The sequence below is a fragment of the Canis lupus genome, chromosome 8 (genome assembly GCF_003254725.2).
Source record: "Canis lupus dingo isolate Sandy chromosome 8, ASM325472v2, whole genome shotgun sequence".
Classification (NCBI taxonomy): Eukaryota; Metazoa; Chordata; class Mammalia; order Carnivora; family Canidae; genus Canis; species Canis lupus.
Window position 1 is genome coordinate 2360115 of NC_064250.1, and position 26258 is coordinate 2386372.

Here is a 26258-nt window from a genome sequence, read left to right on the forward strand (position 1 = left end):
CATATACAAATAGAACATTCTGCCCTAATGCAATATAATACATATTCTTCTCAAGTGCACATGGAACTTTCTCCAGAATAGACCACATACTGGGTCACAAATCAGGTCTCAACCTATATCAAAAGATTGGGATTGTCCCCTGCATATTTTGACCTTAATGCTTTGAAACTAGAACTCGATCACAAGAAGAAACTTGTTAGGAAGTCAAACACTTAGAGGTTAAAGTGCACCCTACTAAAAGATGAAAGGGTCAACCAGGAAATTAGAGAAGAATTAAAAGTTTCATGGAAATTAACGAAAATGAAAATACAAGTGTTCAAAATCTTTGAGATACAGCCAAAGCGGTCCTAAGAGGGAAATACCTCAATACAAGACTCCCTCAAAAAACTGAGAAATCTCTAATATACAGCTAACCCTACACCTAAAGGAACTGGAGAAAGATCAGCAAATAAAGCCTCAATCAAGCAGAAGAAGAGAGATAATAAAGATTTGAGCAGAGCTCAATGAAATAGAAACCAGAAGAACTGTAGAACATATCAAAGAAACCAGGGGCTGATTCATTGAAAGAATTAATAAGATAGATCAATCCCTAGCCAGATTTATTAAAAAGAAAAGGGAAGAGACTCAACTTAATAAAATCATGAATGAAAAAAGAGAGAGCACAACCAATACCAAGGAAATACATACAATCTTAAAAATGTATTATAAGCTCTATATGTCCGCCAATTAGGCAATCTGGAAGAAATGAGTATATTGCTAGACATCTCAAATTACCAAAAGTAAAACAAGAAGAAATAGAATACAGGCCAAAAAGCAGCGAGGAAATTGAACCAGTCATCAAAAACCTCCCAGGACACAAAAGTCCAGGGCCAGATGGCTTTCCAGGGGAATTCTTCAAACATTTAAAGAAGAAATAATACTTATTCTACTAAAGCTATTCCAAAGGACAGATGGAAAGAATGCTTCCCAAGTTGTCCTATGAGACCAGCAATACCTTGACCCCAGAACTAGACTAAGACCCCATCAAAAAGAATAATTACCGACCCATATCCCTGGTAAGCATTGATGCAAAAATTTTCACCAAGATACTAGCCAACTGGATGGAACAGTACATCAAGAGGATTATTCACCAGGACCAAATGAGATTTATCCCTGAGGTGCAAGAGTGGTTCACCAGTCCTAAAACAGTCAGTGTGATAATCATATCAATAAAAGACAAGAACCATATGATCCTCTCAATAGATGCAGAGAAAGCATTTGGCAAAATACAGCATCCGTTCCTGACAAAACTCTTCAAAGTGTAGGGATAGAAGGGACATATCTCAATATCGTTAAAGCCACCTATGAAAAGCCCACAGTGAATATCATTCTCAAGGGGAAAAAACTGAGAGCCCTTTCCCTAAGGTCAGGAACATGACAGGGATACCCACTCTCACCACATAGCACATGAAAAGTAATGAAAGGCATTCAAATTGGCAAAGAAGAGGTCAAAATCTCCTTCTTTGCGATGACATGATACAGTATCTGGAAAATCCAAAAGACTCCACACCAAGATTGCTAGAACTCATACGGCAATTTAGCAATGTTGCAGAATTAAAATTAATGCACAGAAATTGGTTGCATTTTTATACACTAATAATGAGACTGAAGAAAGAAAAATTAGGGAATCCATTCCATTTACAATTGTACCCCAAACTGTGAGATAACTAGAAATAAACACAATCAAAGAGGTAAAGAATCTATGCTCTAAAAAGTACAGAACACTTATGGAAGAAATCAAGGAAGAGATAAAGAGATGGAAAGACATTCCATGAACTGGAGGTTATTATGCTGAGTGAAGTAAGTCAATCGGAGAAGGACAATCATCATATGGTGTCACTCATATGAGGAATATAAGAATTAGTGAAAGGGATTAAAAGGGAAAGGAGGGAAACTGAGTGGGGAAAATTAGAGGGGGTGACAAACCTAACTTAGGGAAACGAACACAGAGTAGTAGGAGGGCAGGTGGGTGAGGGGATGGGGTAGCTCGGTGATGGGCATTGAGGAGGGCACATGATGGGATGAGCATTGGATGTTACAGTATATGTTGGCAAATTAAATTTAAGTAAAATAAATTCTGACATACAGAAATGTTCATAGCAGCTTTATTTTATTAACCATCAGCCTGGGACTAGTTGACATGGTCATCAATAGATGAATAAACTTCTTGTTTTATAGACATAGGATGGGATACTACACTGCAACAAAAGGAACAAAGTCTTGATAATTATGACTATGGAAGAATCTCAAAATAAGTGTGCTGAGAAGAAGCCAAACCAAAGAGTGCATGTGATTCCGTTTATACAAAATTATAAAACATGCAAACTAATTCATAACAAAAAGGTTCCCTGGAAATGGGTGTATTGATGGTTGAGAGAAGGATGACAAAGAGATTAAGAAGAAAAATTTGCGGTGAAACATATGTTCATTATCTGGATGCGGTGATGGCTTCACAAGTGGATACACGCACCACATCTTATAGTATCGTTCAATTTGGTGCAGTTTATTGTTATGTAAATTATCTATTAATAAAGCCATTAAATATCCACGTTTAGTATGCAGCATCTTCCCTCACTCTTGTACAAGTCTTCTCATGTGACACAAATGCAAAATATTTCTCCCACGGGTTTTGATTGCCCTGAAACTACATTTTTTAAAGTTATACATGATGTCTTCCTGCATCTATGTACTATCTTGTTTATTTTCAACCATCATGATTCCAACCTATTTCACATTGTCCTTGCATATCTGAATAGAAGTTTGTAGGTGCTTGTCCAAAATTCCATTTAGCATAGATTTGAGGCAGGTTTCTGACAATATTTGGAAGGTGGAGGGGAAGCGAAGAGATACCTGACCTAAAACAGGATCCAAGCCTAAATTTCTTACTCCTCTCTGCATCTGGGAAACCGTTACACTATGTTGGCTCTGAACTCATAAAGTTCTTGACCTGAATGTGTGGGGAGTCACCTCCAGGAAACAGCTGCGCTAAGCTTCTGAATGTATCCAGGAATAAATGTTTACAGAACTTTATGAAAGTTCTGTAAGACTCCAACTTTTTCCTAGTAATCCTGATTTCTTCCCTTGTGGGGAAAATTATTTGATTAATATTTGGCAACGGATTAAAAAAATCATTCATGGATGATGTATCTTTTGTCTAGAATTCCTACTTTTCACTTTTAAATGATACTGAAACTTAGGAATAGTTGAATATGAAAACATTTGGATATAGAATGCAGTTATTTTCTTCAGAAAAACTTATTAAAAAGATATTATTATTGGTATTATTTTAGAACCACTTAAATACTGTATTTCAAGTAAAGACCATTTGTTCATTACGTTGTGTAACTTAACCAACAATTAGTGAGTGCTTAAAAACCGACAGTCACTGTTCTCAGTTTAGGAGTATGGTGCCAAAATACACAGAATCAATCAGCAATTTCTTTTCTTCTTATTACTTTTTCTGTAATCAACCCTGACCACTTTTCTGACAGACAGTGGATTATAGGCTGGCCAACATGGGTATATGAGAATATTATAAAGTACTGTTGTAAAATGCTTTAGTACATGGTTACCCTGTCAGCTACCAAACCCCCGGGATGATGTGTTATGGAACTTCCATACCAGGGAGTGTCTGAAGAACAAAATGGACTTGAGAGGTTAGACTGTTGTTTTTCAGAGTTCCAAGTGCCACCTGAAGCCTGACATGGGCCTCAGAAGTCAGGGATCAAACAAGGTTGGGGAGTTTGGGAGGACCCTGACCAACATAGTTCATTCAGTCCCTGTCCACCAGGGGGTGCAGCTTCCTACCACAAACACTACCCTGGGTGAAATGAGGGCTTCCCCTGATCATTTCCCTCACACCACGTATCTTCACGTTGAAGAGCGATGAACATTATTTAGGTGACACTCCAGAGATGTATTCTCCAGGCTTCGTGATGGCCCTATTCTTCATGGTTGGTAGGTAAAATGTCTCTTAAATTTAAATTTATTTTTTTCCACTATGTCAGCAAAACTGAATATAACTATTATTTTCTCTAAGAGCTTCATGCCCAAGGTGACACAGATCTCTTTTCTTTTTCCCCCAGGACAAACCCATGGAGACTCAGTGAACCAGACGGAAGGCCAAGTGACCCTCTCAGAAGTGGGCTTCCTGACTATGAATTGTACTTTCTCAACATCTAGGACCCCCACTCTATTCTGGTATGTTCAGTATCTGGGAGAAGGTCCAAAGCTCCTCCTGAAAGCCATGACAGACAAGGAAAAGGGAAGCAACAAAGGTTTTGAAGCCACCTTGGACAAAACATCCAGATCCTTCCACTTGAAGAAAGGTTCAGTGCAACTGTCAGACTCAGCTGTGTATTACTGTGCCCTGAGAGACACAGTGATAGGGACTGCAGGGGGACCTGGGTGCAAACTCTGAGCAGAGCAGGGCCTGGATGCTGAGCCTCTCTGACTGATCCACTCTGGTTCTAGCACAGTCTGTGGTTGTCTCTCGGTGTCTTTTTGATACAAAGTCAGACAAATGGCTGGTGCAAGGAACCAGAAGTGACATTGCACAACATCAACTGTTCATTAGTGACATTTAAAATAATTTTATGCCAAGAGTTTCTCAGCCAGAGTTTAAGCAATTTCAAGATAAATCCATGTAACAATGAGGTGGCACCTGCCTGATACTTGCTGTGAGAGTCCAGCCGCACAAGTGTGTCAGGCCTGGTGGGTATTACTGTGCTTTATGACACTTTTACAGAGACACAGTGTGCCTGAGAAAGTGGCGTCTGCCCAGTGTCTTCCTGAAGGAGTTTGATGGGAGAGGTGATGGGAGAGCTTCAGCCTCCAACCAGGTTTTTCGTGGAGAAAGAAGGGAAGGGAAGAAAGGAGGAGGAGCACATGTACCTAAGGAAGGAAGAGAGAGGCCCTGGGCCTTTATTTAGTTGCTTTAAAATATAAATTTTTTTTTCCAAATTTGTATAAATGTAAAAGGATGTGAAAATGTAGTTTGAAAATTTTAAATTTCCCAGACACTTGGATAAACATAGTAAACTAGAAATGCCTGCCTGGCTCTGTAGATAAAGCTGCAACTCTGGATCTCAGGTTTTATGCTTCAGCCCATGTTGGGTGTAGATTACTTAAAAAGAAAAAGTCTAAAAAACCTCCATGGTAGATAATAATACTTGTTTATCTCTTGATTTCCAAAATTCACATTTTTGGAAAATATTTTATTTGCTTATTTGAGAGACAGAGTGCATAGGAACAAGTGTCTAAAAGTAGGTAGATGGAAAGGGAAACACAGGCTCCTCACTGAGCAAGGAGCCTTAAACTGAGGCTCAATTCCAGGACCCTGAGATCATGACCTGAGCTGAATGCAAAATCTTAAATGACTGAGCCTCTCACAATCCTCTAATACTCTTTAAGAAGTTTAGTAAAGACATCCCAAAGGGCAGAAATTCACAAACACAAAGGGAAACATGAAAGAAGTTATCAGCAGACAGTAAAGTAACCAATATTAGAAAATGAGCTGTATATGCTTAGGAGTGAACAAAGATACTAAAGAAGAAAACCAGGCCTAGGGTGGAAGCACTCAGTGTTGCTGTGCCCTCCAGAAAGGGTCAAGGAAAAGAAGCACCACATATTTTTGTGAATTAAGGAAGATTTCATGGCCCACATTGGTTGGAATGTGTGTGTGTGTAAGTGTGCGTGTGCGTGTGTGTGTGTGTCTTGAGGTTAAGGGAAGGAATCTAAGCAGACTGAGTGGTCACCTTCAGCGCTCAGACCTGAGCATACAAAGCATGGAAGGTTACTGTGATTCAGCTGATGTAATGGAATGAAATAAATATAAGAGTTTGGTAACCTAATGACCAAGCTCTGGTGTCTCTTCTGGCCATTCTAAATCGCTGAGCTGTGGAAACTAAACAGTGAGGAGGAGGAGGACTCAGAGACAGGATCTATTGTCTGAGCCCTGCAGCCTGAGCTCTTTAGCCAAGAGTGATTAGATTTTTCTGCTGTCCGGCCCCAGAGAGGCATGTGACCAGACCCTGACAGTGAGGAGGAACACTAGCATTCACCAGAGGTAGCTTGACAGAGCTGCAATGAATAGTCTAAACACTTTGCCTTCTTGCCATAAGTGACCTATTTCTGCCTTGGGTGAAATCACATAGTGTGAGCATACAAGATTCTTATATCTTGTTTTCATGATCTTACATGTTATGTGGTTTCTAGAATTCATTACAGGTAGTATTAAATGATTATGTACTGCTTCAGGAATTTTCATGTCCTTCTTACACATGGGCCATGCTAATATCCTCTGTATCATTCTAATTTTAGTGTATGAGCTCCCAAAGTGAGGCCTGTCCATCATATGTTCATAAGTGCCACCCACCGACTTTTATCTCAAATGCAGTGAATGAACATATCACAGTTAAACCATCTATCCTAAGTCTTCGTTTCAATATAAATCTTACTCAAGTTTATTTTCAGATTTAATGTTTTTATTAAAGTTGCTTAATGCAAAAGAGTTTTGGGTAGTGAGACTCTCAGCTGGTACAAAGAGAAGTGTGACAGGACCCACACAACTTGCTATACCAGGAAAGTCCTGTTTCCTGTTCTGGGACCAAAGCAGGATGTACCAGACAATCCCCCCTCACCTTGGCAGTCTCACCTCACACTGTTGAGCCCTGAAATTGCAGAAGAAGATGACATTTTTCATCTAGTGGGAGAACTCAAACTTGGTGCCTCCAGGCTTCTCAAGGTGGTCATAGCTTCCATGTGGCTTGGTCAGGATGGTCCCTGTGCGAATGTGCCACCTGTATGACTTCAAATCAAGAGAGATGGGCAGTATCTTGTGGGTACCTTGAGAAGGACATGTGTAAAGTAGAAGTGTTTTGTGCCACATCACCTATTCTGAAACCCCTGATCCCATGCTTTTTCCTTCAGGATCTAGTATTGCCCAGACGGGAACTGAAGCCCAAGCAGCAAAGTCAGTGCCGGAGAAGGGGGCTGTCATCCTGGAATGCACATATAACACCAGTGAACTCCGTTAAAGTCTATTGTGGTACAAGCAGCTCAGTAGTGAGGTGGTGATGTTCCTTATCCATTAAGAATCTTACAGCCAGCAAAATGCCACAAATGTCGCTACTCACTACTGTCGCTACTCGCATTTTCAGAAGACAAGAAAATCCATCCAACTCGTCATCTACACTTCAGAGCTCGCGGACTCCGCAATGTATTCCTGTGCACTGAGGGAGCCCACAGTGAGTGGCACCTTGGAGGGAGGTGTACCCAAGCCCCACAGCTCTTGTTGATGCCTGCTCCTGCTGTAGGGCCCAGGGCAGGGATTTGCCATCCCAGACAGGATGAGGCTAAGGTTGTGGCAGCACAGGCGCAGGGCTAGAGGGAAATTCTCACTCTCAGAAAACACCTCTCCAGTTAAGAGTTATCCTGCATCCAAAAGATCCCTGTAAATTTGTGTTGAAATTGTTATCGAAGACTAGAATAACCACAGTAAACATGTTGCCATTTTGCAATTAGATTCAGCTAGAAGATTTGGCTAAGGAAATTTAGAAATCTTGACTCAAAAATCAGTAATAATGTGTGTGAATTGTTGGATTTTCAGATAAATTTGTTCACTACAATTCATTGAGGATATCTTTGATACAGGCATCGTTAGAATAAGAAAGGCCATGAATTATCTGTGTGGTTTCCTTTTTTTGTTTTATATCATGCTGTTTCGTACCATTTAGAGATTTAGTTTGATTAGATTTATTTATTGCGAGTACTAAATCGTACTCTCATTTAGTTTCAAGAGACCTGCTCTGTGACGTAATTTGTACTAGTGTCCATTCCATCTTATTAACACATCTCTCTAGCCTAGATGTGCTCAGGTTGCATATAGGAGGTTTAACTGCGGGTATCCCTGGGTGGTGCAGTGGTTTTGCGCCTGCCTTTGGCCCAGGGCGCGATCCTGGAGACCCGGGATCGAATCCCACGTTGGGCTCCCTGCATGGAGCCTGCTTCTCGCTCTGCCTGTGTCTCTGCCTCTCTCTCTCTCTGTGACTATCATTTAAATAAATAAAATGAATTTAAATTTATCATTTAAATAAATAAAATCTTTAAAAAAATTCTTTAAAAAAAAAGGAGTTTAACTGCTTCTCCCCAGTCTTATCCACAAAAGATCAGAATTAGGAGCTCTTAGGGGTACATGGTGAAGGAGCAGAGTGTGAATTGTCCTCTTTGTGTGTTCCTGCCCCTCAACACTCCTTCAAGAACATTTTTTGCCTCATGTGGCTCAGTGTCTACACTCTCGAGCCCTCCTTGTTTGATCTTTTTTTGCCACATTTTCCCCACTTTCCTCTTCCCACCTCTAACTGCATGTCCCTTGTGCCTTCAAGTTTGAATGGTAACGGATGATTGATAAGACCAACGTCTTGCATTCTAACACCCTCTTATGTTTGCTAAAAAGGCAGATGTGTAGAGTAGAATCTTAAGAAGAATCTCTTGATGGGTTCTAAGTACAAAATTTTACCATTTTAACTTACGTTTTTACTATTTACATTTCTTTGACATGTACAGTGGTATCAAATACATTTACGTTGTTGTTCAGCCAGCACCTCCATCCATTCCTAGAATTCGTTTCACCTTGAAAAATTGTATATTTTACCCATTAAACAATAACTCTCCATTATTGCATCCCTCCATTCCTTGGAAAGTATCAATCTCCTTTCTTGTTCCATGAGATTCACTGCTTCAGATACTTCAAAGAATTGGAATTATTCAGCATTGGTCATTTTGTGACATTTCATTTGACATAATGCCCTCAGTGTTCATCCATGTTGCAGCATGTAACAGAATTTCTTTTTTTTAAGGTCGAATAATATTCCAGTGCTTTACAGAGTACATTTTGTTTATCTATGTCTATCTGTGGATGGACATTTGGGTTGCTTCCACCATTTGGTAGAAATTGGAATTTAGAATCATCTCAATAATTCAGATATATAGACAAATTCTTTCCATTTCTGAGTTGACTCAGTGAGATTGAATTCCTGGATGATAAGGCAATTTTATTTCAGATTTTTGAGGAATATTTATACTTGTTGATTGGAACAACAATGCTCTAGACTGTGTTAACAGAAGCAAGTTTCAAGGAAGAGAGAATGAGCATGATTACTAGTCATGGATGGAGCTCCAGTAGATCGGCGCAACACAAAACCCTAGAAGAGTTTGTGCCTCTTGCTACACCATATTGCTTACACCAGATGCCGAATAATTGTTCTGAATGGAACTGTGAGGCCACTACCCATGGGTCAACTCCTGAATAGCAGTTTATGGATCCATTATAACAGTAAAAGAGTCAACCTGTAATTTCTTAATTCTTCCTCATTAGTTCCATTTGCATTAATAAAGAACCGGTAAAAGACTGTCTTGAGATATTCCAAAGGCTTGGGAAGAAGTCATTTTGCTACCCTCTAGAGTCTGTCTCAACGTTTCTTTGTCAACTATCTGTAGTGGCAAAAACAGGGAACAGGGTTTTGCTATGATCCAGCTCTGTGTTCAAAACTCTTAGTTCTGCCGTGAATTTTCCTGGCCCTTTTGAGCTTTGTTTCATTATTTGTAAATTGTAGCGTGATGTCTTCTTTAATTTTTTTCAATTTAATTCTGTCAATTTAACAATAATGTATTGAAAGAGTTTGATGAGTATCAGATGAACAATTTAGGAGGGCAATCTTAATAGGTACAGAAAAAGCATTTGACGAAGTCCAGATCCTTTCCTGAGAGAAAGTGCCAGTGAATTAGATAGAATTGAAGGGGATCTGCACCTTGCAGAAGGGCTCAACAGAAGGCTGCGTCAAATGGCATACTTGATGGTGAAAGCTTAGTTGCTTTTTCGTTACTTTCAGAATTAAGGGAAGAATTTTAGCTCTTACCTCGTGTATTTAATATGGAAGTAGAGGTTCCAGCCAACTCAATAAGTCACGTGGTAGAAAAAAAGGCCATACAGTTTGGAAAGAAAGAAGTGAACTGATCTTTATTAATAGGCAGCATAATTGAGCAGAAAATGCAAGGAAATCTTCAAAACAGCTACTACAACAAATTGGTTTAAGAAAGCCGAATGTACACCTACCATACGATCCAGCCATTCTACTCCCAAATATGGACTCAAGAGAAATGAAAGCATTTGTCTATAAAAAGCGTCATACTCAGAAAAAAAGTCTTATACTCAATAATTCATGGCACCTTTATCTGTCACAGCCCACTGGGACTAATCCATATGGTCAGCAACAGCTAAATAGACAAATTGTTTTATAGGCACAAGATAGGATATGACACAGCAACAGAAAGAAACAAACTCTTGATAAGATGACCAATGAAAAAAATCTCAAAATAATTATGTTGAGAAGAAGCCAGACAAAAGAGTACAATTTGTAGAATATTTATACAAAATTATAAAATATGCAGACTAACTAATGCCTGAAACATTCCCTGGAAATGAGGATGGTGCAGGTTGAAAGAAGGATTACAAAGAGACATGAGAAAGCATTTGAGGTGATGCATACGCTCATTACCTCAAATGTGGTGAGGACTTCACAAATACATACATATGTCAAATTTTACAGAATCGCTCACTTCAAATCGGCACAGTTTATTTTTATGAAAGTTCCCCATAAATAAAGCCATGAGATATCCAAATTTACTATGTATATCTTCCCTCACTGTTGTGCAACATTTTCGTGTGATCTAAAATGCAAACTATTTCTCCTGTAGGTTTGCAAGGTTTAGAAATTAGTTTGTTTTACAGAAAGTTATAGGTAATGATGCTCCACACCTATGTGCTATACTGTTTATTTTCAACCCAGCATCATCCCAACCTGTTTGGCATTCTTTCTGCATGTCTGTATATGAGTTTGTAGCTGCTTGTCGTGAATTCCTTTTTAACATAGTTTTTAGGCAGGTTCTAATACTGTGATTGGAAGGTAGAGGAGAGGAAGGGACACATGAAGCCAAGAAATAACCAGGCCTGAGTTTCTTACTCCACTGTGCATCTGGAAACTGTTTCCATGTTGGCTCTGGACTCATGAAAGTCCTTGACCTGAATCTGTGGAGAATGGCCACGAGGAAACAGCTTGAGCCTCTTCCATCTATGTGTCTAGAGGTAAGGATTTATAGGGCTTTAGAGAAGATGTGCCCATCTGGAGAACTGTATCCTGAAAATCCAGATTTCTTACAATGAGAGGAAGAGTGTGAAAAAAATGTTTTATTTATTTATTCATGAAAGACACAGAGACAAAGGCAGAGACACATGCAGACGGAGAAGCAGGTTCCTCACAGGGAGCTGGATGCGGGACTTGATCCTAGGCCTCTGGGGTCACGTCATAAGCCGAAAGCAGATGCTCAACCGCATTGCCACCCGATGTGTCCCAATAAGGAAAAGTTTTTGATTAAAGTTTGGCAACAAAATGTGGTGGATGGTAATAGAAAGCATACTTGAGGCTAAAATCTGTTGAGTGTAGCATTCGTATTGTGGCTTGATTCACATATGTAGGTTTCCTGAGGTTGGAGTCAACAAAACAGTGAGATTATAAGCTAAGAATCTCAGATAGGCTCCTCGGTGGCTCCAACAGCTAAGTATCAACTCTTGCATTTGGCTCGAGTTAGGATCTCAGGGCTGTGAGACTGAGCTCCGTGTCATGCTCTGTGCTCAGCCAGAAGGAGCGCTCAGACAATAGATCTTTCCCTCTCCCTTTCCCTCTACCCCTCTGCCCTGCTCTTGCTCTTGCACTGTCTCTCTCTCTAAATAAATGAAATAAATCTTTAATGAAAAGAAGGATTTCAGATCATTAAGGACTTGACAACTTTATTTATAATGATTCTCCTGTCTAGAGTTCATATTTTCCATTTGTTAAAGATTATACGAATCAGAAATATTTGCCTATTGAAACAGTTGACTATAAAGCAGTGTGACATTTGTTTTGAGAACCTTTATCAAAAGATAGGATTCCATACAGCTGTTAAAATTTTCCAACGAAGTATATGGCTTTCAGGAAAAAGCCATTTGTTCATTTCTGTTTAACAAATACTTAGTGAGTGCTTCAATAAGGACAGTCACTATTCTTAATTTTAAGCTACAGTGCCAAAAAAAAATACAGAATCACTCAGCAATGACTTGTCTCCTTATCACTTTTTCTGTATTTGACCTCCACCCTGTTCTGGCAGTCAGGGGATTTCTCGCCGGCCCACATGGACACACGAGACTATAAAGTACTCTAGTAAAATTATTTAGAAGATTGCTAATCCTCTCAGCTACAGAAATGCCCTGGGATGCCATGTTAAAGAACTTCCATATCATGCAATGTCTGAAGAACAAAGTAGACCTGAGAGGTTAGTACTGCTGCTGTTCAGAGTTCCAAGTGCCACCTGAAGCCTGACATGTGCCTCATGAAGTCAGGGATGAAACAGGCTGTTGAGTTTGGGCGGATTCTGGCCAGCATGCACTCATGTCAGCCGCTGTCCACCAGGGGGTGCAGCTTCCCACCACGTTCTGATTTCCTGGGGAATGTGGGTTTTCACTGATCATTTCTCCGTGACTTGAACATTTCTTCATGTTAAGAAGGAGAAACATTATCTAGGTGACGCTCCAGACATGAAGTGTGCTCCAGGGGTCGTGACTGTACTGCTCTTACTGCTTGGTAAGTGAAATGCCTCTTACAATTTGGATTCTTGTTTTCCATTGTGTCGTCAAAACCTTTAACTATAATTTTATTTAAGAGCTTCATGCCCAAGGTGACACAGGTCTCTTTTCTTTTTCCCCCAGGACAAACCCATGGAGACTCAGTGAACCAGACGGAAGGCCAAGTGATCCTCTCAGAAGAGGCTTTCCTATCTATAAACTGTACCTACTCAACAACAGGATCCCCCACTCTATTCTGGTATGTCCAGTATCTGGGAGAAGGTCCACAGCTCCTCCTGAAAGCATTAAGAGACAAGGAAAAGGGAAGCAGCAAAGGTTTTGAAGCCACCTTGGACAAAACATCCAGATCCTTCCACTTGAAGAAAGGCTCAGTGCAACTGTCAGACTCAGCTGTGTACTACTGTGCCCTGAGAGACACAGTGATAGGGACTGCAGGGGGAGCTGGGTGCAAACTCTGAGCAGAGCAGGGCCTGGATGCCGAGCCTCTCTGACTGATCCACTCTGGTTCCAGCACAGTCTGTGGTTTTTGTCTCTCAGTGTTTGGTTGATGCAAAGTCATATAAATGGATGGAACATAGGACCCAAGTAACACCTTCAACCCCAGTTGTTTTTTAGTGACATTTAAAATAGTTTGATGCCAAGAGTTCCTCCGCCAGGGTGTAAGAAATTTCAAGATAAATCCATGTAACAATGAGGTAGCACCTGCGTGATTCTTGCTGTGAGAGTCCAGCCGCACAAGTTGATCAGACAACCCTGGTGGGTAGTACTGTGCCTTTGACACTTTTCGTAAGACAAGGTGTGCCCAAGATCGTGGCTTCTGCCCATTGTCTTCCTGATGGAGTATGACGAGAGAGGTGATGGGAGAGCTAGAGCTCCCAAACTCAGTTTTAGTAAAGAAAGAAGGGAAGGGAAGAAAGGAATAGGAACAGGAAGAAAGAGGCCAGGGACTTCTGCCCTGCTTTCTTCTCTGGGATATCAGATGGTAGACACAGGCTGGTGTTCAAAATGAAGGCATGGGGGCAGAAACAGAATCATGAAAGGGTTCATGTCCTGGCCACTAAAATAGATCAGTTGGCTCTCTGGCTAGGAACTGAAGGGAGACTGCTCTCGGTGCCCAGGAAATATGGTGAGAGAAAATGCTCTTACACTGCTATTTCCTGACAATATAAATCAATAGATGACACAGAGAGGGAACTATACAGATTTTGCCAATGATTTTGCAATCTTCTTTTTAAAAATATTTTAAGAAGATGTATTTATTTATTTTATTTTTTAAGATTTTATTTATTTATTCATGAGAGACACACAGAGAGAGCGAGAAAGAGAGAGAGAGAGAGAGAGAGAGGCAGAGACATAGACAGAGAAGCAGGCTCCATGCAGGGAGCCCAACATGGGACTCAATCCTGAGTCTCCAGAATCACACCCTGGTCTGAAGGCTGCGCTAAACTGCTGAGCCACCTGGACTGCCCATTTAGTTATTTATTTTAGAGAGAAAGAGTGAGAGAAAGCTAGAGCAGGGAATGGCAGAGAGAGAGAGAGAGAGAGAGAGAGAGAGAGAGAATCTCAATCACACTCTCCCTTGAGCACAAAGCCCAAAAAGGGACTGGATCTAAGGACCCTGAGATCACGGTCTGAGTGAAAACCAAGAGTCAGTCGGTTGCTTACCTGATCCATTCCGGTGCCATGAAACCTTCTTTAATTATTTTCTCCTTTTATTAATGAGCTATGATCAGAATATTAATATATTTCCTCATTATTATATATTGTACACTAAAATTAATTTTTAATTGGTTTAAAATATAATTTTTTTCAAAGCTCTATAAATTCAAATCCACGTCAAAATGCATTTTAAATAATTCAAAATATTATATAATAAGAATATTTCTCAGACATTTGGATAAAATTGTAGACTAGGGGTGTTTGGCTGACCTGCTCAGTAGAGCTGCAATTCTGGATCTCAGGGTTGTAAGTTCAGGCCCCAGATTGGGTGTTGAGATTACTTAAAAAGAAAATCTCTAAAAATACACCTGGGAGATTGATAATACACATTTATCTCTTGATTTCTCTAAAACTCTATTAAAAAGATAGTAAAGATACTTCAAAGGGCAGAAATTTGCAAACCCAAAGGAAGTATGACAGAAGCTATCATCACACAGTGACGCCAAGCAATGTTAGAGTTGAGGTGTGTATAGTGAAAGGCAAACTTGCATGAAGGACTAGATTGGGAGAAACTTGAGCCTAGTGTGGAAGCACCTCAGTGTGTGCTGTGCCCCCAGAATGGGACAGGGGGAAGCACCATGGTTTTTTAGATAATAAGGAAGATGGTATTGCCCACATTGGTGGGTATGTATGTGTGTGCGTGTGTGTGTGTGTGTGTGTGTGTTTGCCTGTGTTGAAGGTATGGGAGTGGAGGGAAGTGAAATATGTGGATTGAGTGAGAATATTTCTAAGTCACAGAACAGCCATGCACTCCACAGCCTTTCATAGGAAACTACGATCACTTTCTCAACCCAGCAGAAGATTGGAAGTTGGTTTTTGAGCAATTGAAAGGCACACAATAAAAAATTTCCCCCAAATGTTGTGTATTACTAAGCTTTTTGACTTTTGCTCACCATTAGACTTTCCTTCCCTTAGGGAAGTTCTTCCCTTCCTCTGTCTAGCCCCTGGCAATCCATGATCTTTTTACTGTCTCCACAGTGTTGTCTTTCTCAAGAATGTCACATACTAGGTAGCAAACAGAATGTAGCCTTTTCAGACTGGCTTCTCTCACTTAGAAATACGCAGGTAAGTCTCCTCCATGTCTTTCCGTGGCTTGATGGCTCATTTCTCTTCAGCACTGAGTACAATACCCTTGTCTGGCTGTACAATAGTTTCCTTACCCTTTCTTCTACTGAAAGACATCTTCCTTGCTTCTCTATTTTGGCAATTGTGACTAAAGCTACTATAAACAGCTGTGTGCAAGTTGTTGTGTAGACAGACGTTTCCAGCTCTTTGGGTAAACCCCAAGGATTGTCACTGCTAGATCACATGGTAGGAGTCTGTTTGGTTGTGTAAGAAACTGTTACCCTTGTGTTTCAACGTGGCACTATAGTTGCACGTTTGTGTCAGCCACAAATGAGGCCTCCTGGGCATGCTTGACTGTGTTAAAATAAAAAAGAAACAGACCAGCCTTGAAAATTCCCTGGACAAAGAGCACGTGGAAATCAGCTTAGTCCTACAAATAAAGCTTAATTTAGCTTATTTTGCACGACTAACTTGACCTGTATCATTTTTTGCTTTTTTTTACCTTTAGGAATTTTTTTACCTTTTTTACCTTTAGGAAATTACAGTGTTGCAACTAAATGCACCGTTATATTTACGGATTTCTTTTGAACGAAGGTAAGGCAATCAAATAGCACAAGATGAGATTTACTAAATTAATTTCCGATATCAGTTTCTATACAATTCTATTTTAAAAGTAAGATTTGGTTTACTTTTAATCCCCATTCAATCTAAGCAGTTATCTTCTTCTCTGACCATCTGCATTTCCTTCATCAGGAAGCTTGGAATGAATGGGGCAGGGGATCTGTGTCTGCTGATTGCCTGATCTGAGGTGTCTTTGCAGACTGTTTGAGTCCTCTAGGGGGCACTGCGGGCCGTACAAGACACCAAGTCTTTCTGATGATCCAGGGTTGAATGTTAGTTAAGGAGAGAACAGAAGTCAAGTGAGCCAGTCCATTATGGATAGCAATGGTGGTGGAATGAGGGTGGGGTGGGGGAGGGAATCTGTGTCAGTTCATCTCATGTTTTCAGCTCTGCCATTTCAACTTCAGACATGTCGAGGCCATGACCCTATATCCAAGTAATTATTCTCAGAACAGGGTAGGATTTTTCTGGGCATTGTGATGTCACCATGGAAGCTCAATAGAAAACATGGTTTACAAGCTGCCAATTGTTATGAATAAAATCCCCGAAAATTACTGCCATTGAAATTTTTTCAATACCGCAGATATCCTCCCTCTTCGTACATCCATGCTGAGAGTGGAGAGAACAAGAATGTAGAGAAGAAGAAGAGAGGAAAAAGTAAGGAACAGAAATAGAAGGAAAGGTAGAGGACAATGTTGACTTTGACCGGCCATGTGTGACTTGGCCAGACTCAGCTGTGTAAGTGAGCAGGTGTCCACCAGTTGCACAGGAGACTAAGAGAGCTGGAAATTAAATTAGAGAGGACGTTATGCAGACATCTTATTTTTCACTGACCAAATTCTGTTTGGAATCATTATCTATGCAGATGGGAAATGTCTCTATTGGTTTCTAGAACGATCTTGATATCAGGAAATTGTAGATATTTCTGCAATACCCAATGCAAACTATCAGATGGTTCACCACGATCAACTATTTTTATATAAGTGAATACTCACATTGTCTGTCCAATGATGCAATTTTGGGAATGGAGTCACTCTTCCCTATGATATATCAAGGTTCTGCATAACCCAGAGTAGCTGACACTTCTAGAAATATCATCCACCTTTCCTCACACACTAACCCATACATTTCTTACGTAAAGTGTTTATGAAGAGAAAAAGAACTCTTATATCTTTCTATATTGGAAATATTGCCCCTCTCCCTCGGCAGTGTTGGCAAGTGCAATTTTGAAGACATTACTGTGCAGTGTCACTGGGGCACTGTGGGAGGAGTCTCGAGTTTTGTGACTGATGAGACTGAGGTGTGATTGCTGCCCTGTGATTCTAGTGGAACAGATTGAGTGTAAGAACAGAGTTTCTCTAGACCCGGACTCTACACTCTGTAGAGTAGGGGTTAAGGCACCTCATTGACTAGACAAAGAATCATGAAGAGAATCTGGGACGCTCTGCTGGGGCTCCTGTGGGTCCATGTTTGCTGTGAGTGAGGCGATCCAGAATGGGGCCTGGGGAGTGGTCCAGGGCAACAGTGGTGGGGGGAGCTGACACTGAGCTAGAGGGTCCTATATGCTCAGTGGTGTTTCCTGGGATATTTAGAGATTGAAAGCTGCATCAGTGCTCTCCAGTGATATCATATGTGTTTGTTTTTCTCTTTCTAGCAGTAGTGACAGGGATGAAGGTGGAGCAGAGCCCTTCAGCCCTGAGCCTGCAGGAGGGAGCCAGCTCTATCCTCAAGTGCAATTACTCTAGCGCAGTGAACAATGTGCAATGGTTTCGACAGAATCCCGAGGGCGGCAGCCTCACCAGGCTGTTTTACATAGCTTCAGGGATGAAGCAGAGCGGGAGGCTAAACTGCACACTGAATGCTAAGGAACGGTTCAGCACCCTCCATGTCGCGGCCTCTCAGCTGGAAGACTCAGCCACCTACCTGTGTGCGGTGGAGGCACAGTGCTCCCTGGTGATCTGCAGCCTGCCCCCAAACCGCAGCTGGGCCTGCAGCACCAGCACTTCCCTGGGGAGGGCATTTGCCCCCACAGCAGCCTGTGCATTTTACAATTTCAGCTTTCTCTTACAATACTTTTTTCCTCCTAATATTAGGTGCATCAGTGCTGTTGTTTCACTTACTTTCCTTGCCCTTTTTCATCCCAGAAAATTCTTTGTAGGTAAAAACCTCTATGAAGGAGCTTGAAGCAAATGACACAGATGCGCATATCCAATGCCGTGATAAATAGATCTCTGGGCACTACCTATAAAGTAACTGTAAAATAATAGAAATAGAACAGGCTTGAAAAAATAGATACCGTCAACAGATAGAAATACCGAGATACTTACTTAGCCTGTAGATGGTCCGTGTTCAAGGAAATGTGAAGAGAATGTGTACAATGTTCTTTCAAGTCTCTGTTAGCTTTTTCACTCTTGGGAATAGAAATAGAATTACGTATTTTTATTGAAGTCCAGGCATTCTACTTATCCCACTACATATATTTTCTGTTTCAGTAATATAATCCCTGGTAAAAAAGTAGTTCATTTTATACACGAACAAAGGGAAGATTTTAGAGTGTAAGTGACTTGGTTGAGCTCATAGTATTCCTAAGTTAATAATCTGAGGTGACAGGAGAGCTTATCCTCTGAGTACCTGTTATCGAATGCCCTATAGAAGCACAAGTCTAAATGACTTCTACTGATCAATTTATATAATGTGTGGACATATATCACTGACCACGGTATATCCTTTTAAGGCATTTTTAAAGAGCACCTTGTGGAGAAGAGCTTGTGGAGATTTTCATTCTGTTCCATGAAAATGCATTGCTCTTCCTCACGTTTTGAATGAGTCTATTACTCATGATTTTGTAACATCATTCCCAGGTTGGGAAAGGGAGCAGAAAGCTTCCAAGACTGTGCAGAGGAATCTCTTCTCTGTTGTAGCCAGAGACAAAGACTTCTGAGACCAAACTCAAAGTTGAACCTATCATGTGGTTCAATTACAGCAGAAATTGAATTCCAGCCTGTGCCGGTTTTTATGTTCATGCAGGACATTGGTAGGAAGGACTGGGACCCTGAAAAATTAGATGGAGGTAGATGGACAGACTCGCAGTAGCTGGGAGTAGAGGTAGCTTCTCGAATATGTGACCTGACAGTCACAGAGCCCGCAACTCTCCCAAGGACCCCTGCCCTTCATTGAATGCTGTGAAATCATAAGAATGTGTTGCAATTCCTAATGATTTTATCATCGTACTTCTCTTTAATGAGTGAGTCCCAGAAGTGGGAGGAATAGGTGCCTGAGCAGAAGCTATACATAGGGCAGCAGGACACAGGCAGGAACATGTGCAGGCTCAGCAGGTTCTGGGTCACAGCAGGCTATGTGTGAAGTGAGTTGTTGGCAGGACCACCCGCTGTGCCTGTGCCTGCTTTGGACTCTCTGGGGCTTTGGTATGCAGCAAGGCGTGTAGTAAAGTTTGTTGGGAAATTACTACAAAGCAAAGTGTATACATGGACATTTGAAAAAGGGATTTGGCAGTTTCTTACACAGCGAAACACTCATACTATGTGATCCAGCAGAGGCCTTCCTATTTCCCCAACAAGGTTGAAAATTTATGTGCACACAGAGTTGTACACAGGTGTTTTATGGAAGTTTTATTCACATTTGCCAAAATGAGGAAGTAAGCAGTATGTTCTTCAGGAGGTGAATAAATAAATAATGGTGGTACGTTTAAATAATGGAATATGGTTGACGCTAAAAAGACAGGAAGTATGAAGCCTTGAAGAGACAGGGCAACCTCGTATACATTTTACTCACTAAAAACAGCTAATCTGAAAAGGCTATATAGGGTATGATATGATCCCATGATGGTCTGGAGAAGCTAGACATATGGAGGTATTAAGATTGTGGTTGCCTGGTTTTGAGGGGAGGCAGAGGGATGAATAGAGCACAGGGTATGTTTACTGGAGTGATCCTGCTCTGTATGATATAGTAAATGTTGGGTACATGCTTCATACATGTGTTCACACCTTTAGAAAGTACAGCAGCAAGAGGGAACCCTAGAATTGTAGGCTTTGGGTGATATCCTTCATTGTGAAATTTGTCATGGGGAAGATGATAAATGGAAGGCTATGCCTGTGCGGGGGCAGGAGGTGCACTGGAAACCTCAGTATATTTGCCTAATTTTTCTTTGAATCTTTTTTGATTCTGTATGTTAGTAAATTGAACACCAAAAAAAATAAATAAAAAAAAAAGAATCTTTTTTGAAATGGTTGAAAAGAAGAAATTCTTTAAAGAATCCAATTCACGGGGTTCCTTGGTGGCTCGGAAGTTTAGCGCCTGCCTTTGGCCCAGGACGTGACCCTAGAGTCCCGGGATCGAGTCCCACATCGTGCTCCCTGTATGTGGGAGGGAGCCTGTGTCTCTGCCTCTCTCTCTGTCTCATGAATAAATAAATAAAATCTTAAAAAAAATCAAATTGAGAGATATAAAACTAATACGTATAAAGAGTTAAACATTTTTATAAAATGCTCCCCTAGAAACAAACTAAACACACCTTTATTCTTTTTTTTTTTACATAAGATGCCCAATTTTCTTTTCTTTTTCTTTTCTTTTCTTTTCTTTTCTTTTTTTTTCCAATTTTAATTTTGAAATGATCTCAATGATTTTCGAACCATCTCTGGCTGGACATTATAAACCTTCAAACTAAAGCTTTCAGGAGAAAGCTGGATCCAGAAAGTAACTAGGCTGTTTTAGAACTTGCTTCTCAGTTACCGTATTAATAGCTCATCCACCTCCTCTAGATTGTTTCGTATGTGGAGATTCTTCCATTTTTCTGTACCATATATGTAATCTATGTAAAGAAATATGTCCCCAGAAGAACATCCTACTTACCTAAGGCTCAGCCATGGAGCCCCCTGGTCTCACTGCCTGTGAAGGACTTGACACTCAGTGAATACAGTCCCATTTTATTCCATGTTAAGATAGATTTAGTTCTCCTTGATAGATATTTGATGTCATAGGAGAAATGAAATCCAAGAGAGGATCTGGTTTTGAGGACTAAGTCCCAGTTCTGAGGAGGCCTCAGGGTAGGTTAGGATCAACATCAAAACCACTAGATCACATGTGTTTGTGAAAATGGTCCTGGGGTTCCATGATGCCAGCAATTTCATCCCTTGATGACACCAGTCCAGAGTGCACACAACCAGTTCTCAATAAATATTAGCTTTGTTATGTAGTATAAAAGAAATTTAGAGGTGGAAGAGCCCTTAGAAGTCCTTTGGTCCAGCTTCATTTTATACAACAGAGACTGCATTCAGGATGACAGTATGGAACAATTAGGTAGTGAATGAGCTGGACAAGAAAGAGAGTGCATTTTCTCACTTCCTACTTAGAAATTTCTCCCCTGCCTTTTTGTTGTAGGACCATTGCTGGGTGAAGAGAAAGTGTCTAATGCAAGCCCAGTCGTAGCTCTGCCAGTGTGTGTCTGAGAAAGTCGTGGTCCAATCAGTTGGAACGCCCCAATGGAAAGTTCCAATTTGGGTAAATGTCTGGGACCTTGGGCAAGAAAGGAGACTGGGGCTGAGCCACTGTTATTCTACCAGGAAACTCATCCATCACTCACTGTTTCTGTAGGAGAAAGCGAATGGTGATGGTGCCATTGAACACCTACATATATTTCTAAAGACTTTCCCCAACATAGCAAATAAATTTAGTATCCCAGATGGGCATCCCTTGAAGGAAGGATGAGTATTATAATCAAAACTACACACTGTCTGTAGAAATGATCACTGGAACGGAGCACTCATGCAGTAGGCAGTCATTGAGATGGCATAGATAAAGCTTTTCTTAGACAACTCTTTGACCTTAAGTCAAACAATACTGTATGAAATCATCATGGTGCTGGGAATTTCAACAACTTACCTTTCGATAGTTAATTCACAGAAGGAGTCATTTATTGGAATGTTCACGTTCATATCATTATATTCGGTTAGAAGAGCCACATGTGAAAAGTGCAGATATTGACGTAAGTATCTTTCGCTAAGAAGAGGAAATTTGCCCAAAAAGACTTGGAGAATTCTTCTTTTATGGGGAATAGGAGAGAGAATGGAAGATTCTCAGAATGAGAAGCTTTCCATGTATAAAAACACATTTCATATATACACGTATATTTACGTATTGGTTTGATATTCTTCACCATAACTGTCTTTAAATCTTTCAGAGCGGAGGAGGAAGAAGAAAGAGTAGTTTTATTCTTTGTCATTTCAGAGGATCCATTTTAGGAATCATAGGACAGGGGCTTGACTTTTGGAAATGAGGTAGTCTTGGTTTTTCGGAGACCATTTCTCTTGATCATTCTTTAGGGTCAGGTTCCTGTTGGCACCATTCCCATAGCACTCAGAATTGTATTTATTTATTTATTTATTTATTTATTTATTTATTTATTTATCTACCTATCTAGATTTTATTTATTTATTCAAGAGTCACAGAGACAGAAGCAGACACATTATGTGGCACATGGAGATGCAGGCTTCCTATGGGTAGGCTGATGTGGGACTGGATCCCAAAACCCTGGGATCACAACCTAAGCCAAAGGCTGATGCTCAACCACTGAGCCACCAGGGTGCTCCACTCAGAATCTTTATAATTGCCTGGATTCATTGTCACAGAGGTCATCAGAAACTTCCAAGAAATTAATGTGAATGAGAAAGGGGTTTTGGCAAAAGGAATACTGGAACTCACCGGACTGGAGACCTTTATCAATGAGTCTTGGGGAGCGAACACTCTAGTGGAGTTTAGGAGATAGATGATGGAGTGTGGAATGTGAACCAATTGACCAGGAAGTAGGAAGCATGACAGGATAGAAGGCTAATGCTTCAAAAGAAATTCTCCTGAGGCTATGAGTCAGTAATTACATTGGAGGATGTGCCGTGCATTTTGATTGGAGAAAATGAAATCTCTTCATAATAAAGTCATATGGTTATATTTTCTTGAGGTTGCAGGTGGATGTTTCATCAGAATTTCTACTCCGTCTTTCAGTACTTTGCAGAATATACGACACATAGCATTCAAGTGGTTTTACAGATTGACAGATTACAGAAATTTGTCTCTCAGGGGTACAATTAAGAGAGAACTATTTTCCAGATTAATTGAGTCAAGATGTGGCCACTGACAGTAATGCACCTGTGCTGACACAGAACACACACAGAACATGTGGAGGGTTCATTCTAGTGCATTCTGATTGACCAGGCTCTGTCAGAAACAGGAGCTTTTTCTTATTGACTGGGTGGACGATATGGGAAAGTAGTGTTAGAGGAAAGAAGGGGCGGCCTGAGAGGAGAAGGAGCTGAGCTGGCTGAAGGCTGCAATTCTGAAGCTCTGAAGCTGATCAGCACTGAGAGGAGCCATGAAGACATCCATGAGAGCATTAATCACGTCTTGTGGCTGCAGGTGAACTATGAATTGAGCATTTATGAGAAAGAGAGGATATTAGTGGATATTCTTCAGAAGTCAAGAATGGTTTTTTACTCAGGCTTCCTCCAATTAGTGCAAAAAAGAGAATTTGGAAATTTTATCACGTGGAATCTGCTCTCTTTGTTCTGACCCTTTCTTTCTGCATAGGGGTCAGCCAAGGAGAGAATGTGGAGCCGCATCCTTCTACTTTGAGTGTCCAGGAGGGAAACACCTCTGCCATCAACTGGAGTTATTCAGACAGTGGCTCAGACACTTGCCTTGGTATAAGCAAGAATTTGGGAAAGGTCCCTAGCTCATGATAGACATTCGTTCCTCTGTGGCCAAAAAAGAAGACCAAAGACTCACTGTTTTCTTGAATAGGATGGCCCAACACCTCTCCTGCACATCGCAGGCACCCAGCCTGAAGACTCACCTGTACTTCTGTGCAGCAAGCGCACTGTGCTTCCAAGGAACCTGCTGCCTCCACTCAACCCTGTGTGATGGTTGTTGGTTATTTACTAATTGTCTTGTTCTTACTGGGAAACTCTTGAGATTAGATTCGTGTAAAACATTTTACACAGGGTGAGCTAGTGCTGTCACCCAACATGTCAGTACACTGGATTCTTTCCCTCCTTATAGTGCTAACTCCTGTGCAGTAGAATCAAGGCAATTCTTGATTGGTCCATTTCCCCGAAGCCTGAAAATGGAGTCAGAGGGAATCATGCTTCTATATTATTAGTTTACCTTATCTTAGGTCAAGTTAGAAGTGAGAGAGAGGGTGCCATTTCTATAGGCCTGAATGCTTGATCACACAGGGGAAAATTGATGCGGTGAAAGAAAAAAAATTGCTTTTTCCAGAGTGTACAGAGAGTACATAGCTCAGATCCAGACACATTCAGACTTGAAAGCTTCACCATGGTTGGCGTATTTGTTTCCTCCTGCCTTGGGACAATGTGGTACAAACTCGATGGCCTCTCTTGATCCTATGAGGCCATACTGGGTGGTGAGAGTTTCCCTTTTGCTTGCTTTGTCAAGGATGTGTTGTCTGAATTTGTGTAATTTCTCCCAGTCTGGCAGAGTGAGGCTGCTTTCTGCACATGCTCACTAGCCACTTCCAGAAGCTCACTCTACTTGTCCTCCTTGGTTGGGTGTGCTTGTAGCAAGCCACAAGGTGCGAGATGGAAGGTGAGGGTCTCAGTGTTGTGTGTAGTGTTTAACTAGGTTTGTTTGCTGTGAGTCAGTTGTACTCACATTTAGTTTTCAGAGAGGCCTGCTCTGTGACGTAGTTTGTACTAGTGTCCGTTCCATCTTATTAACAGCTGTGGCATAGGAGAGCTCAGTTTGCATACAGGAGGTTTACCTGCTTCCTACCTGTCTTATCCACTAGTGACCATACTTAGGAGCTCTTAGGGGGACACCGTGAAGGAGCAGGGAGTGGATTTTCCTCTTTGTGTGTTCCTGCCCCTCACTTCAACACTCTCTCAAAGCACTTTTTTGCCAACCTATGGCTCAGTGTGCACACTTCCCAGCACTCTTTGTTTGACCAATGTTCAACAGTGCAATATCCTCTTTCTCTGTATTTCCTTCCTTCCACCTTAACTGCATTCCCATAGGATCTTAAAATTCCGATGGTAATGGATGGTTGATAATTGGTCTGGAACTGCCCACCCTCTTATATTTGCTTGGACGGCAGATCTGTAGTGTAGAAATCTTAACGAGTGTCACCTTGAAATTTTCTTAACATTCTATTCGTTTATTGGAGAGTGAGAGAGCGCAGGAGAGAACAGGAACTGGGGGGAAGGGCTGAGGGAGAGGGAGAAGCAGATTCTCTGTCAGGTAGGCAGCCAACACCAGGCTAGATGCAAAGACCCTGGGATCCTGACCCAAGATGAAGGTAGATGTTTAACTCACTTAGCCACTCAAGAGCCCCTCCTCACATTTTTTTAAAATTTAATTATAGAATTCTACCATTTTAACATAGAGTTTTACTATTTTAACATTTTTTGTGTGGATACTTCAGTAGTATTAAATCCATTACATTGTTGTTCAACCAGCACCACCAGCCATTTCTAGAATACTTTTCATCTTGAGAAACTAAATATTTCTGCTCATTCAAGAGTAACTCCCCATTATTCCATCCCTCCAGTCCCTAGAAAGTACCATTGTGCTTTCTCTTTCCATGTGTTTCACTACTTTAGATACCCCAAAGAAGTGGAATTATGCTATCTTGGTCATTTTGTGACGTTTCATTTGCCATAATGTCCTCAGGGTACATCCATCTTTCAGTATGTTGCTGAATGTCTTTGCTTTTTGAGGTTTAATAATACTCCAGTGCAGGGCATATCTCATTTTGTTTATCCATTACTATTTGTGATAGACCTTTTGGTTTCTTCCAACTTTTGGTAGAATCAGGAATACATAAACAATTCAATATTTTGGGTATTTTTATATTCTGTCCATTTTTGAGTATATAGCAGAAGTGGATCGCTGTGTCATAGGGAAATTACATTTCTAAATTTTTTAGAGACATTTATGCTTGTTAACTGGAAAAACTATGCTCCAGACTGTGTTATCACAAGCAACTTTCAAGGAACAGAGAGAGTGATCACTGGTCACGATTGAGGCACCAACATCTTGGTGCATCACAAAATCCTGGGAGAGTTGACAGTTTTGCTACCCTGCATTGTAGTAATCACATGTCAATAAT

At 40.8% G+C, this 26258-nt stretch overlaps 1 non-coding gene and 2 gene segments (V, D, J or C); 2 read left to right on the top strand and 1 right to left on the bottom strand.

Annotated features, from left to right (window-relative positions):
* Positions 1–6277: 6277 nt before the first annotated feature.
* LOC112658116 (U6 spliceosomal RNA) lies at positions 6278–6384 on the bottom strand. Its single transcript, XR_003135520.1, has one exon. It is a non-coding gene; the product is annotated as a U6 spliceosomal RNA (small nuclear RNA).
* Positions 6385–12314: 5930 nt separating this feature from the next.
* LOC112657401 (T cell receptor alpha variable 9-2-like) lies at positions 12315–13231 on the top strand. The segment is given in 2 exon segments: positions 12315–12716; positions 12842–13231. Coding segments are annotated over 2 exon segments (381 nt in total).
* A 4052-nt stretch (positions 13232–17283) lies between these two features.
* Positions 17284–18307, top strand: LOC125755633 (T cell receptor alpha variable 22-like). The segment is given in 2 exon segments: positions 17284–17598; positions 17778–18307. Coding segments are annotated over 2 exon segments (582 nt in total).
* Positions 18308–26258: the final 7951 nt, after the last annotated feature.